At 43.8% G+C, this 15,036-nt stretch overlaps 1 protein-coding gene across 1 annotated transcript; it reads right to left on the bottom strand.

Moving 5' to 3' along the window:
* Positions 1–5,716: 5,716 nt before the first annotated feature.
* LOC143385126 (uncharacterized) lies at positions 5,717–11,707 on the bottom strand. The gene is made up of 2 exons (XM_076840430.2): positions 9,824–11,707; positions 5,717–5,882 (listed from the first exon to the last, which is right to left on the bottom strand). The coding sequence occupies exon 1, from the start codon at positions 11,588–11,590 to the stop codon at positions 9,872–9,874; it is 1,719 nt and encodes a 572-aa protein (XP_076696545.2). The 5' UTR covers positions 11,591–11,707; the 3' UTR covers positions 5,717–5,882; positions 9,824–9,871.
* Positions 11,708–15,036: the final 3,329 nt, after the last annotated feature.

Raw genomic sequence — 15,036 nt, 5'->3', positions numbered from 1 at the left:
CTTTTTATTTTAAAAACTGCAATCAATACCTAATTACTTAGGGCTTCATAATCTAGTTCTGGACTATTCAACTCAAAAACTGCCGCAGTCTGGCTGGGCAGAAAGCCTTGTAGGTTCAAACAGCAACTTCCCCGCCCCCCACCCCAACTCTCACTGGCACTCTACACACACTTCCCGGGAACACACTCCCTCTCCCGACTCCCCGCGCCAATTCTCCCGGAACCGCAACCAAAGTAAAGGGTGCCCCAGAAAGCAGGATCCGCCCTATTCCTGGAGCAGGGTCACCTTTCAACCATACCCTGTGGCAAAATGCCAGGTGTCATTCCGACTTAACTGTGGCTCTCCACAAAAAACCTTAATTTCTTCTATGCAATAGTAAAAATCAAAAAAAAAAAAGGAAATTATTTATTGCAGAGATTAAATCATCTTTGTGTTCCCTAGAGTAGTCAGCACATAGTATAGACTAAATATAAAATTAATTTTTACACTTTTCAGAAACTCAAGTTTTATTTTTAATATTTTAATTGTAGATGGACACATACCTTTATTTTATTTATCTTTATGTGGTGCTAAAGATCAAACCCAGTACTTCATACCTGCTAGGCAAGTACTCTACCACTGAGCTACAAGCCCAGCCCCTCAGGTTTTAAAAATCTTGGTTAAGACTAAAAATAAAGGGGCTGGGGATGTGGCTCAAGCGGTAGCGTGCTAGCCTGGCATGTGTGCAGCCCGGTTCCATCCTCAGCACCACATACAAACAAAGATGTTGTGTCCCCCGAAAACTAAAAAATAAAAAAATTCTCTCTCTAAAAATAAATAAATAAATAAAAAATAAATGAAAAGATTTATATCCTTAAAAAAAAAAAAGACTAAAAATAAAAATGAGACTCTGAGCTCTGTTATTTTGTTTTAACACTGTCACCACTTCTAGCCTCTTCACAATTTTGTTTTGACTATGACAAAGAAAGCAAATCAAATGCTTAGAACAAGGTTGAACAGAACATAGATTCTTATTCAGGCTAAAGTTAAGTATGACCTTAATTAGTAGAAGAACAAAACTAAGTCCAAAATACGTATGTTTTACATGTCCTATGAGAGAAGCAAAAAAAGAGGGATGATTCCAGATTTCAAGGATTTTATAAACTTGTAAAATCAGATTTTAATTTGCATATTAACTACCTGAAAGTGGACAGGAAAAAGTATAGATTATGCATAGTACCTACTGTGGATGAGGAGGATTACTGAGTATTGAACCAGGGGTGTTATATCCCTAATTTTATATTTGAAACAGGATTTTATTAAGTTACTGGGGGTCTCAGTAAATTGCTGAGGCTGGCCTCAAACTTGAGATTTCCCCTGCTTCAGTCTCCCCAAGTAGTTGGTATTATAAGTGTCACTACACCCAGCCCACCTATCATTTTCTCAAAGGCAATTATAATATAGTGAAATGATAATTACAATGATTTGTTGGAAATAAAATTCAAAACTTATTTCTTTCAGATTTTATTCTAGCCTCTGCAACTAACTAGTTATATGGTTTTAGGCAACTTACAATTTTTGTTAGTTTAGGGTTTTTGGGGGGTGGGGTGGCAGGTGCATCAGTGTAACAGTGCTAGGGATTTTGAACCCAAGGCCCAAGAGCACTTTACCACAGAGCTATATCCCAGCCCTTTTTATTTTGGAACAGGGCCTCACTAAGTTGCTGAAATTGGCTTTGAACTTGTGATCCTCCTACCTCAGCCTCCCAAGTCGCTGGGATTACAGGCCTGTTATACCTGCTGCATCCTTTGAGTGTCCTAACAAAATGGACATCAATAGGAAACAGGTCTAATTAATTATGATACATCTACTAAGATCTCCAAAATAAATCTTTTTTCGGGGGGATGGGTACCAGGGACTGATGAAGCATTCGACCACTGAGCCACATCCCCAGCCCTATGTTGTATTTTATTAGAGTCAGAGTCTCACTGAGTTGCTTAGCAACTTGTTTTTTGCCAAAGCTGGCTTTGAACTCATGATCCTCCTGCCTCAGTCTCCCCAAAGGCTGGGATTACAGATGTGCACCACCATGCCCAGCTTCCAGAATAAATCTTAAGCTAAAAAAGTTAGGGTCTTGCAGAGTATGTAAAGACTAGCACCTCATATATTATGAATGATATATATTCATCAAGTTTATATGAAAAGTCTTGACACTAATAACATTTAATACCTGTCAGTAGAACTTTGCTAAAACAGAAGGAGAGTTGGAGGAAGACTTCTCTGTGTACCATTTTATGCTTTGGGAAGTTTTTTAATTTTAACCTTTTCTGGTGCTAGTGATCAACTCAGGACCTCTCACATGCTAGTCAAGTGCTCTACCACTGAGGTATGTCCTCAGCCCTGCATCTTATTAGTACTGGAAACTAAATCTAGGACCTCATGCTCTAACACCATGTTATAACTTCAGACTCTGAATTTTGTAATACGGAAATGCATTACCTAGTCAAAGAATTCTATTTCCAGCTAGGTACAGTGATGCATACCTACAGTATCAGCTTCTTGGGAGGCAGAATCAGGAGGATTATAAATTAGAGGCCAGCCTGGGCAACATAGTGAGACCCTGTATCATATTAAAATTGAAAAGGGTTAGGGATGTAGCTCAGTGGTAGAGCACTTGCCTAGCATGTGTGAAGTCCTGGCTTTGATACCCAATTCTGCCAAAAAAGAATTACATTTTAAATTTTTATTTTAAAATTGGGAAAAGCCCATTAAGATTTAAGTTGTTTTTATTTTTCTGTCAAGTGATCATTTTCTTCTTCTAGGCACACTGAGGGGGCATCTGAGGCTCACTAATCACAGTTCTTAAGAACCACCACTATTTACTCAAGATAAATCCAATCTTACTATTTACTGAGTGGCCATTGTACAATAAAAGATTTTCCCTACAGATTCATGAGAACACCCTCTATAATGTCCTCGGTTCTATAATACATTAAAGTCAACTTTTCTCTAAGTTCCTAACTGTACTTTTGGAGTCATCAAATAAACTGTGCTTAGCTGGTGAGATACATATACACGCACATGCACTTGCACTCCATTGTGGCATATATAAATTACTTAAAAAGAAATGTTTGCAGGTACAGTGGTACACATCTGTAATCACAGTGATTTGGGAGGCTGAGGCAGGTGATCACAAGCTCAAAGCCAGCCTCAGCAACCTAAAGAGACCCTGTCTCAAAATAAAACAAAACGGACTGGGAATGTAGCTCAGTAGTTAAGCATCCACGGATTTAATCCCTAGTACCTCCCGTCAAAAAAGAAATTTCTGTTATATGGCTAATAAATTACTGGTTTCACCCATTTTTGTGTAAAATACACATAACATAAAATTTACCATCTTAGCTGGGTGCAATGGTAAACATCTGTAATCCCAGCTACTCAGAGGATCACAAGTTTGAGGCCAACCTAAACAACTTAGCAAGACCCTGACTCAAAATTAAAAACAGAAAGGGCTGGGGATATAGTTCAATGGTTAAGTACCCCTGGATTCAATCCCAGGTACCAAAAAATTTTTTTTACTATCTTACTCATATATATTTTTTTGTAGTTGTAGATGAACAGCATGCCTTTATTTATTTATTTTTTTTTCAAAGATTGTGTTAAGCAGAAATCTTTTTTTTTAAATATGTGAAATAACTGATTTTATTTATTTATTTATTTTTAAAGAGAGAGTGGAGGGAGAGAGAGAGAGAGAGAGAGAGAGAGAGAGAGAGAGAATTTTTTAATATTTATTTTTTAGTTTTTCGGTAGGCACAACATCTTTGTTTGCATGTGGTGCTGAGTATCGAACCTGGGCCACACGCATGCCAGGCGAGCGCGTTACCGCTTGAGCCACATCCCCAGCCCATGCCTTTATTTATTTAAAAAATTTTTTTTGGTTGTTCATGGACCTTTATTTTATTTACTTATTTATATGCAGTGCTGAGAATCAAACCCAGTGCCTCACACATGCTTGGTAAGTACTCTACTACTGAGCCACAACCCCAGTCCAACATGCATTTATTTTGTTTGTTTCTTTTTATGTGGTGCTAAGGATCGAACCCAGTGCCTCAGACACACTAGGCAAGCGCTCTGCCACTGAGTTACAGCCCCAGCCTCTATCTTAATCATTTTTAAGTACACAATTCGGTACTGTTAAGCTCATTTACATTGTTGTGCAACCAACACAACCATCCATTTCTGTAAATTTTTCATCTTGTGAAACTAAAACTCTACACCCATTAAACAACCACTTTTCTACTTTGTCTCTATAATTTGATCACTTTAGGTACCTCATATCAGTGGAATTATAAATCTTTTCTTTTTAAGGTGCTAGGGATCAAATCCAGGACCTTATCACCAAGTTTCACTCCCAGCTCTGACTTAGTGTCTGACTTATTTCATTAAGCTTATTATTAGTATTATTTGGGGGCTGCTGGGATTTGCACACCTAGGGTGTTCCTCGGCCCTTTTTATTTTATATTTTGAGACAGGGTCTCACTAAGTTGCTGAGGCTGGCCTCAAATATGCCAATTTTCCTGCCTCAGCCTCACCAATTACTGGAATTAGAGGCATGAGCTATACTATTGGACCTAGCAGGAGTTAATTTTTTATAAAAATATCTAAAATTTTTAGAAATTTCCATCCAAAATATTGTGCCATTAAAAAACCCCACTTTTAGGCCAGTATGGTGATAGGCACCTATTGTCACAGCTGTTCATGAGGCTGAAGTAGGAGCATCACTTGAACCCAGGAGTCTTGAGGTCCCCTGTACAACACAGCAAGACCTTACCTCAAAACAAACAGAAACTCCACTTTTGCCTATAACTAGAAAATTTAAAAGGAAACTATATTAGAGCATTCTTACACAAGTAATCCATAGGAGGATTCTAAATGAATATTATTAGATTATCATTAAAATATGCAGTCAGGCTGGGTGTGATGGTGCAGGCTGTAATCACAGAGGCTGTGAAGGCTGAGACAGGAGGATCACAGTTTGAGGTCAGCCTCAGCAACTTATTAAGGCCCTAAGCAATTTAGCAAGATTCTGTCTTAAAATACAAAATAAAAAGTCTGGGGATGTAGCTTAGTGGCAAAGTACCACTGGGGGTACTTTGTATAGTGGGAGAGCACTTTCCTAGCAGGTAAGAGGCCCTGGGTCTGATCCCCAGTTGCAAAAAATTAAATAAAATAGGCAATGAAATCAGATTTTAAATCCTTGGGGAAAAGGGAAACTCAATCTGTGGGCATCCACACCTACATGGTAGGATATTATAACACACTAAATGTGTTAACCTTTTCTGATAGCTATTTCCTAATGAGGTCACAAAGTATCCGTAAGTACAAGGAGTAGAATTTTTAATGTCCATTTCTATGGGAATTTTACTTTCTTTTTCTTTTCTTTCTTTCTTTTTTTTTTGGGGGGGGGGTACTGGGGATTGAACCCAGTACTGTTAAGCTCATTCACATTGTTGTGCAACCAACACAACCATCATTTCTGGAACATTTTCATCTTGTAAAACTAAAACTCTATACCCATTAAACAACTCCCCATCCCCATCCCCAGCCCCTAGCAACCCAACTTAAAAGAAAAAAAATAAACTTATTAAAAAAAAAAAAAAACCGAGCTTGTTTGGAATAGCAAATTATTTAATTATTTGAGACTTACAATTCTAGCAATAAATAACTTTATTCTCCAAAGTTAGAAAACTGTCTCCAACACTGAAACAGGTATACTTGGCACAGGCAGTCTATGATCTGAGATGGGTCAGGACTCCACATCGAAGTTTCCAAAACGAGATCTAGACTAAGTACTGTTGCTTTTATAAAGTTGGCAGTTAAATCTGTAGAAACATTGGTCAGTTCTGGAAAGAAAAAAGCAATTTTTATTTGAGGAGATATTTATAAACATGACAATCTGGAATGAACAAGGAAATTAGGGAGTTGCTGAGTTTCACTCTCTACCAGTAGAGTTTTAAATAGTGAAGTAGAAGATAGATTATCTAGATTCTATAGATTATATATTATATAGATTATAGCTTAAATGCCACATGACAGATTGGCTAACAAGTATAATTTGGAAGGAAAACTTGTCATATATACATTATACATCCATTTTACATCTACTTAAGCTCCTCTATTTGTGTGACTTTGGAAAAATTACCTAACCTGCTAATATCAAAGCTTGAAAAGGCGGTAACAGTGGTGCCTAACTCTTAATTGTAGTGATGATAAAATGCCCATAGATCACTTAGTATCATGTGTAGTGTATTATAAACAACCAACAGCTATTGTTTTTAAACGCTTCACATGTGTGTTGACTAAAAAATAACACAATTGGGGATACAAAGATGAATAAGATTCTCATGGTCTACTAGAGAAAATACCATTACTATCTAAGAGGTAATGAGTCACCTGAGGAACAAGATAAGATTTTTTTTTAGAGTAACCCAAGAAAAATAGAGCAATCTTCATTATTGTAGAGTAGGGTTTCTCAGCTTCATGCCAAGGAGGTTTTGGCCAGGTAAGTTGTGGGGTGTTCTGTGCACTGATGTTTGCCAGCACCTCTATTCAATAGATACTGGTGGCACCCCTCCCCACCCCAAGGTTTTGTTTCACTATGGACCTTCAATATGAGCCTCAAAGACCAAGTTGGGGGCTGGAGATGTAGTTAGCGGTGGAGTGCTTGCCTAGCATGTGCAGAGTCCTGGATTTGACTCAAAGAACTACAGGGAGAAAAAAAAAAATGACGACAAGCTGGGGCATCAGTTTCAAGCTAAGCACTCTCAGGGCCTGCCTTTCAAGATCCTAGGATCTGGGCAGCCCTGTATCTGAGGGACTCTTATGATGGCAGGTACCCGGCATAAAAGGTGGTCTCTAAATCTGGGGGTCAGAGGCTCAGCAATTCACCTTTTCTCAGGCCAGCAAACCAAGCTAGAAAAATGGAGGGCCCAGATCTGGGTGTCACTGAGGCAGAACGAAAAAGCAACGCTGTTGGTGACAGGTCTAACCCTCCAGGTCCTGTCTCCCTTGAGCCAGTTGAACTAGTGAATGCCTCCAAATGATACAATCAGAACAGCCATATAACACTCCCAATTTTGCTTTTTGGTTCACAAAGTCTAAAATACTTATAAGCTTGGTCTTTATAGAAAAAAAATCTATGGATCCCCATTTTAGGTAAGTACTTACTTGACCACCAACATATAGAAATGTGTTATAGACTTGGTGTTTATTCACATAATGTCATCTCTAAAGAAAAAAAATATTACGTACAAAAAAATAAACCTGAAAGTGTTCTACAAGATGAATCCCATAGAGCCCACACTTGGGCTAGAAACTGCTGCTAGTACCAAAGAGGTCTGTTTTCAGCCTGTAAATGTATGAGAGAGACCTTAGCAATTAATCTCTCTTATTGGCCTGTTGCCATTACTTTACAATGTAGGCCACAAGAAGAAGTGGAAATTATGAAATTATGAACTGAACCCTGCTTAAAAAGCCTTCAAAGGCTTCCCAAATGCTTATGAGATTAGACGATTTACCATCCAGCCCCATTTTAACTCCTTAACTTCTAGGAGTTAACTTCTAGACACTCCATAGTCATTTCTCTCTCTCCACCTCCAGACTCACTCATCCTGAACTAGAGTCAGGCTATTCTTTCCTAGATGAGTTCACAACAAGACATAGACTATATACTCCTGTGCCTTTTTCCTGATGCTTTTCCCTTCTCAAGGAACGTTCTTGCCCATCTTCATCCAATGAACTTCAGGGTGTTCAGACATTCTCCACCGGCTGCGCTTGTATTCTCAAAGCACTGTATCTGTCTCCCCTGACAGATCATGAGTGCTTGTATGTAGCTCTGAATCCCTAGTGCCTAAATAAATGCCTCATCAATTAATTAATCACTTCAAGGGCCCTGCATGACTCTTTCTGTCAAAAAGATAATTCTTTCATTGGTCTGCAAAGGAGCCTACCCTCTCCTCCTTCCATAGCTATAATACTGGCTAGTTATTTCTTTGATTCTGAGAACAAAGACCACAAAGCTTTCTCATGCAAGATCTGCATTCTTTCATCCTTGTTTATCTTGTTCCTGTCACTTAGTAAGTGTTCAAGTCTCGAAGACTTGCATGAAGAATTACTTCAATCATATAAATTATTTGAAAGACTAAAGTTTATGAATAGGAGAGTGCCCTCTTCCAGTAACACTAAGTCCTTTCCTTCTGGGATTGTGGTTTACTTCTTTTTTATCTACTTTTTTTTTTTTTTTTTTTTTTTTAATTTGCAGTTCTGGGGATTGAACCCGGGGCCTCCCACATAGTAAGCAAGCTCTCTACCATTGACCTCTATCTGTTTTGGGGAGTACAGGATCTTGCCAAGTTGCTCAAGTTGGTCTCAAACTTGTGATCCTCTTGCCTCAGCCTCCTGAGTAGCTTGGATAGCAGGTGCATGGTTTTGTTTTAGTTTTAGTTTTTGTGGTGCTGGGGATTGAGCCCAGGGCTTCAAGTATGCTAGACAAACATTCTACCACTGAGCTACATCCCTAGCTACCTCCCACCTTTTTTTTTTTTTTTATTAGATAAATATAGGTCTCTGATTGTATTCATGTTATAATCCAAGTGTTCAAATTATACAAAACTAGCCAAACAAAAATAGCCAAAATGCTTTTCCTCTAAAGATCACCTACAGAATACATATCTTATATGTACATTCTCTTAAAGGGGAATTGGAAAAAAAATTAAGGAAATAAGGAGTACGACTTCCACCTCATATTCAGTTGTTTTCCTTACTGGAATGAAATCAATAATATGAACTAAGGAGGAACATCTTCCTGAATGATATGTTTAGCATGTCTGTAGGTTTAGACAACAAGCATCACACCTTTCTGCTTTGCCCTATACCCTAGAGCAGTTAACTTTTGCAAGAGAGTGGAGTCAGAAAGACCAGGAAACTCAAGCAGAGTATACCCTTATGAAACAATCCAAAAGGAAGGAAAGTCACCAATTCTAACCTTCACAGGCTCTTCCTACCTTTCTAATTGATAAGGGGTTGGGAAGGTAAGTGGAATTTGACTTCAACAACCTTACCCATAAATTCATTAAGCAGGGTAGCAACAAGGATTTGTAGTTTAGTAGAAAGCTCATATGATAGTACAAACTGCCAAATGTTTTCCAAACTTCAGAATATGTGAAGTTTCCCTTGTACAATTAACTCTTACCTTTAAAATGATTCATGTTAAATAGTTTTTACTTAAGCATCCATTCCTGCTGTAAACAGAAATCCAGTATCACTTAGATGTTTGTGAGCATAATTACTAAGTTCTAGTTGTATGCACTTTTTGCCCACTGAAGCATTACTGAGGTGTTAAAAGAGCATTACACCCAAACTTAGTAAGCGTCCCTGTTAAAAGCAAAAGGACTGAAAAAATGAATAACTTCCCTACCCTAGGATTCAACGTCATTTAATGTGTCCTGTACCACCTTAAATCTTCTTGTTGCAGAAACCTTGCAGAACCGAAATCTCCCACCCACCCCCAGACCTTATTGCTCCCAAAAGAATGTAACTGGTACTTTCTCTAAGCCTAAAAGAAGGAAGTGATTTCCTTATATGGTTGAGTAGGTAAAACCACTCAGAGCACTAGTGCTGGCGTCAATCCCCAGTACCCAAAGTGTGTGTGGGTGGGGTGGGGGGGAGAACAATAACAAAAATACTACCAATATTCAAAATGGCTAACCCATGAAGGCCAAAACCACTTCACTTCCACTAACTTTGTTTTTTCAAGCAAGAGACAACCTGGTTCAAAGGCACTTACTTGGCAGAGGCCTGTGCAGCCAGTCAAATGGCTCAGGTCTGGTCCCTACTAAGAAGGGTGACTTTTCTTTGCTGCCCCCAGAGCTAAATTGCTGTCAGTGGAGAGAGACTGCCGGGACTCCGTGGCTGGATCTGTGCTGCGAGTGGGGAGAGACTGCCGGGACTCCGCGGCTGGATCTGTGCTGGGAGTCGGGAGAGACTGCCGGGACTCCGTGGCTGATTCTGTGCTGCGAGTGGGGAGAGACTGCCGGGACTCCGGGGCTGGATCTATGCTGCGAGTGGGGAGAGACTGCCGGGACTCCGCGGCTGGATCTGTGCTGGGAGTCGGGAGAGACTGCCGGGACTCCGTGGCTGGATCTGTGCTGGGAGTCGGGAGAGACTGCCGGGACTCCGTGGCTAGATCTGTGCTGGGAGTCGGGAGAGGCTGCCGGGACTCCATGGCTGGATCTGTGCTGCGAGTGGGGAGAGACTGCCGGGACTCCGAGGCTGGATCTGTGCTGCGAGTCGGGAGAGACTGCCGGGACTCCGTGGCTGGATCTGTGCTGGGAGTCGGGAGAGACTGCCGGGACTCAGCGGCTAGATCTGCAGCCTCAGGGACAGGTGACATAGTGTCAGGGAACTCCTGAGACAGTTTCTGGGGTAGTTTCAGACTTTCAAAAACCTGAGCCACTATCTTCTTAGAAATCTCCATGAGAGCTGAAGACTGACTTGCAGAAATCGGGACTAAGGTGCTGGAGAACTGGCGGGAGCGATAAATGATCACAAAGTCCTCGCTACTCGGACAGGACCGTAGGTCCACGTTCTGAAAAGACTGGGTAGACGAAAGTGGCATTTCAGAGGCCTGGGGTATCAGAGTCTGGCTTTCAGAATCCTCAACACTGAAAGGCCGAGTTTGACGGGACGGAGGGAGATCCTGGCTCTGAGAGGCCACAGGTACCACAAGGTGGCTTTCAGCAGCCACAGGGACCTGGAAGGGGCCCTGAGAGAACACAGGCACCGGTGGATGGCTCTTGGCGACCACAGGGGCTCTAGGCTGGCTCGTCAAGGGGAGGGCATCTGGAGGCTGGCTTCCAGAGGTCAAGGAAACGACAAACTCGCTCTTCGAAGCAGGAAGGGCGCAAGGCTGAAGAGTAGAGACCAAGGAAATCACAGGCTGGCTCCTGGAGGGCAGGACAGGGAAAGGAGGGCGCAGTTCCATGGATTCCACAGGCCGCTCCAGATGGGTCCTCCCCGCAGCTGTAAGCCCCGAGGAGCCGGCGACCTCAGAACTTCCGTCACCTTCAGGCAAGGGGCCCAAATCCCCTTGGCTAACGTCCGCGACGCGCAGCCTCCAGTCTGGGTCCTTCCGCCCCCAGGTCGGCGAGCCGGGGACCACCAAGATCTGGGAGCCACTCCTCAAATTCAACCTGGGCCAGCGCCCCCTCCGGCGCCGCCGCAGCAGCTCCAGGGTCTGGGAGAAGCTCTCGAAGGTCTGGGAGAAGCGGATGCTCACGCTCCGGCGTAACGATTCCACCACGGAGCCCGACCGGGACCGGGCGGCCTTGGGCACGGCGTCCTCGGAGGCCAGTTCGATGTTGCCGGTGTACCAGGAGACCCACCAGAGGAGACTGAAGAAGATGATGATGGAGCCCAGGTAGAGCAGCATGTCGTAGAAGAGCAGGTCGGCGAAGACGCCCGTGAAGAGCACCGCCACGCCCACGGTGTCGAAGAGGACACCCAGCCAGAAGAAATGCCGGCAACGGCCCAGGCCCGACCGCTTCCCCGTCATCCCGACGGTTTTACTCGGAAACTCGATGGGTTCCCACGGTCGGTCGCCGCCGCGACGTCCGCAAAAGTACACCAGGCAGGCCAGCGGCGCCGCCACAGGCTGGCTTTCGCCGCTAGGTCCCCATGGCAACGCAAGGGGCGGGGCGAGAGGGGGAAGTGAGGTTGCCCCGGCCCGAGAACGGAACGCTGGACCCGGCGATGTGCGCCTGCGCAGTACGCCCCACCGCCCGCCTTCTGCGCCTGCGCAGCGCTCCTGAGTCAGTCCCGGGCTGGATGCGTGCTCGGGGGAGCGCGGCCAGCCACCCTCGGGCGCTGAGTGTGTTGAAATTATTTCTCCACACCCTCCACCGGCCGTCGGGAAGGGATCTAACTGCATTCTTTTCCCCACGCCCTCCCCTTCCTGAGCGAGGGTGGGGTCTTGAAGGACAGCAAAGGATAAGGACTCTCCCCACCAGCTTGGCCCCAGGTGCAGCCACTGGCCAAAGAGTGTTTTTCCTTTGTTGTAGCGGAGAGGTGACTAAATTAGGGTCTGTGGTTAGGCAGATCTTGATTCCCATCTTATCTCTCTGCCGCAAAGCGGTGACTAATGACATACTTGCTCTGGGTAGTGGTAGACCACAGGGTGGATTCTGCCGGGGTGACTGCCGCTCCTGTTTCTCGCCTTTATTTGCCGACCCGAGTTCGTTTACCTTTATCCCCAGACCCTCGGTACTTGGACTCAAGTGTGGGACTACTTTCAAATCGAGAGTGGATGTTGAGATGGACACAGTGGTGTACATCTGTCATCCCTGCGTCTCCGGAGGCTAAGACGGGAGGATCACGGGTTCAAAGCCAGCCTCAGCAAAGCGGGGTGCTAAACAACTCAGTGAGACCCTGTCTCTAAATAAAATACAAAATAGGGCTGGGGATGGGACTCAGTGGTCGAGTGCCCTCGAGTTCAGTCCGCAGTACCCAAGAAGAAATAGGAAAACTGACCCCGCATGGTGCTGTGACACATGCCTGTAAATCCAGTGTCAAGAGGATCACAGGTTCAAAGTCGGCCTCAGCAACTTATCGAGACCCTGTGTGTTAGAAATACCCAAGAGCTGTGACAAGATAATTTTTACTTCTGTAGTAGGATGTACTGCCATTTTTTGTTACATATTAGGAAACTCAGACACAGATTTAACTTTGTCAGAAAAGAGAACATTAATCTTACACCTGTCTCAAAAGATATAAAGGTCTGGAGAGGTAGATGGACACAATACATTTATTTATTTATTTTTATATGGTGCTGAGGATCCAACCCAGTGCCTCCCATGTGCTAGACGAGCTCTCTTTACCATTGAGCCACAACGTCAGCCCAAGGCCACAGTATTTTTGTCCCTCTGAGTTTGGTTGCTGCCCTCCTTGGAAGTCCTTTGTTCTGGAGGGCCCAGGTGAGCTCTAGGATTGGGGTTGCAGGTAATAAAACACTAACAGCAGCTGCAGTGGCACCGGCACCTCAGTGCTCTCCACCTGCTCAGTGAATCCATCTGTGCAAAACGCCTTCCCTCCACCATCACCCCCCATCCCCAGTCCAGATGCTCTCTCTTGGCACCAGAATCTGGGGATCTCCCAGTTCCATTCCATAGCCAGGATAGAGGGCCAGAAAGGACACTCTGCCTGCTGGGCCACACATCTACGCCCCCACCCCCACTCTGCCCAGGGAGTGTCCAGGGAGGTCAGCTCTGACTTGGTTCCCCCTCTGCCTGCCAGGCCATCCCCTACCACCACCCTTTAGTGGGTCCTCTGTCTTTTAGCCCCAAAAGGGCTGCTGCTGACTCTGTGTCCCAGCCTATCTATCCCCATTCAGGACATTAGACACATCCATCCCTTCCAATGGAATCTTTCTCCGTTTTTTTTTGTTTTGTTTTGTTTTTTCACTTCTCCCCTGCATCCTACCACCTTCCCGGTGGACTTCTGATCTACGTTTCACACATTTCATAACATAGAACCTTCCAGATGGTTATATTGTTTTTCTGGATTCTGTAAATCATTGTGCTCATCTTGAGATGATCACATTGCCCTTCTAGACCATGGCCCTTGCTGCCTTCACCATCAAGGACTCTACCTTCTTAAATAGATGGACACCGCAGACACACTCTGCCAGCTGTCATCTATTTCCAGATAATGGCACCCCTCCTGGCTCTCTGGCAGTTCACATCATTTTTTTCATTGAGTTAAAGGTTGCCAGTACAGAGATTTGCCTTTGCCCTTATTCTGCATCTTTAAAGTAAGTGGCAGGAGTTAGTTATACTTTTGAATCATGGCAATGTCCCATAGCAGATTTCAGGACTAAGGCATCGTGTCTTGGAAAGATTTCTCAGGATGATTGCCCATGTCATGGCACCAGGCTTTCACTGAGAATCAGGTCTCCCCACAGCAGTGACAGTCAGTCACGATGCCCTGCTCACCCTCCTTTGTTGAGTTGGGATGTGTTGGTCAGCCTGGTGCTGGCACATTGCAGTGAAATGGGTATTCACCAGCTCAGGTGTCAAGTAGATGCTATTTTATATCAAATGACTTGCTTCCTGGTGAGCAGAAATACAGAGCTGAGAGGAAAGGCTTGAAGTGGCAGAGGACCTGCCAGCAACCTAGGGTGACTTGTGTTTCTCCCCCAATGGGAGGCTTCCTCTCCACTGATTGTGTCTGTGGGTCTGTGCATTTACAGGAAAGCTGGGAGGAGGGACCTTCCAGTTATGGCCTTAGAATTCATGCTTGGTGGGAAGGTAATACTTTTTTTTTTTTTTGGTACTGCCGATTGAACTCAGGAGCACTCAACCACTGAACCACATCCCCAGCCCTTTTTTGTATTTTATTTAGAGACAAGGTCTCACTGAATTGCTTAGGGACTCACTAAATTGCTGAGGCTCGATTTCAACTCTTGATCCTCCTGCCTCAGCCTCCCAAGCTGCTGGGATTACAGGTTCCAAATTGCTTGGATTACAGGTGTGTGTCACCATGCCTGGCCGGTAATACATTAATTTTCAGGGGCCGTTGGGTCATTTGTATTTGTTTCCCATCCCAGGAAGCTGAAAATGAAGGAACATAAGTAGGTGGAATCCCCAAAGCAACTAACTGTCAGAGGCAGAGCAGAAACTGGGGTTGACTACTAAGGAAATAGGGAGCTATGAGTGAGTTCAGAGACTGAACACCAGCCTCATGGGAAACCCCTGACACAGGTTTTCTGGTAAACCTTTGTGCAGTCTTTAGACCCAATTATGGAAGATATGGGATCAAAAGTTTGGAGGAAATATATACAGAGAGAGAATTCGCACAAGACTAGACAACCTTCATTTATGTTTACAAATCTGAAAGTTACTGCACATTTCTTGATCATTGTGGTGGGCAGACTGGGAGGAGCCTCGGATCACAAACATTTCTGGGAACCGTACAAACAGTGACCATGATTAGGAAAGCTGTTTG

Source organism: Callospermophilus lateralis, chromosome 19 (assembly GCF_048772815.1).
Source record: "Callospermophilus lateralis isolate mCalLat2 chromosome 19, mCalLat2.hap1, whole genome shotgun sequence".
Classification (NCBI taxonomy): domain Eukaryota; kingdom Metazoa; phylum Chordata; class Mammalia; order Rodentia; family Sciuridae; genus Callospermophilus; species Callospermophilus lateralis.
This window is presented reverse-complemented; position numbering and strand designations above follow the sequence as displayed.

What these genes read in the sequence shown, in the direction of transcription:
- LOC143385126 (XM_076840430.2), bottom strand. Translation starts at nt 11,590, where the DNA reads ATGACGGGGAAGCGGTCGGGCCTGGGCCGTTGCCGGCATTTCTTCTGG.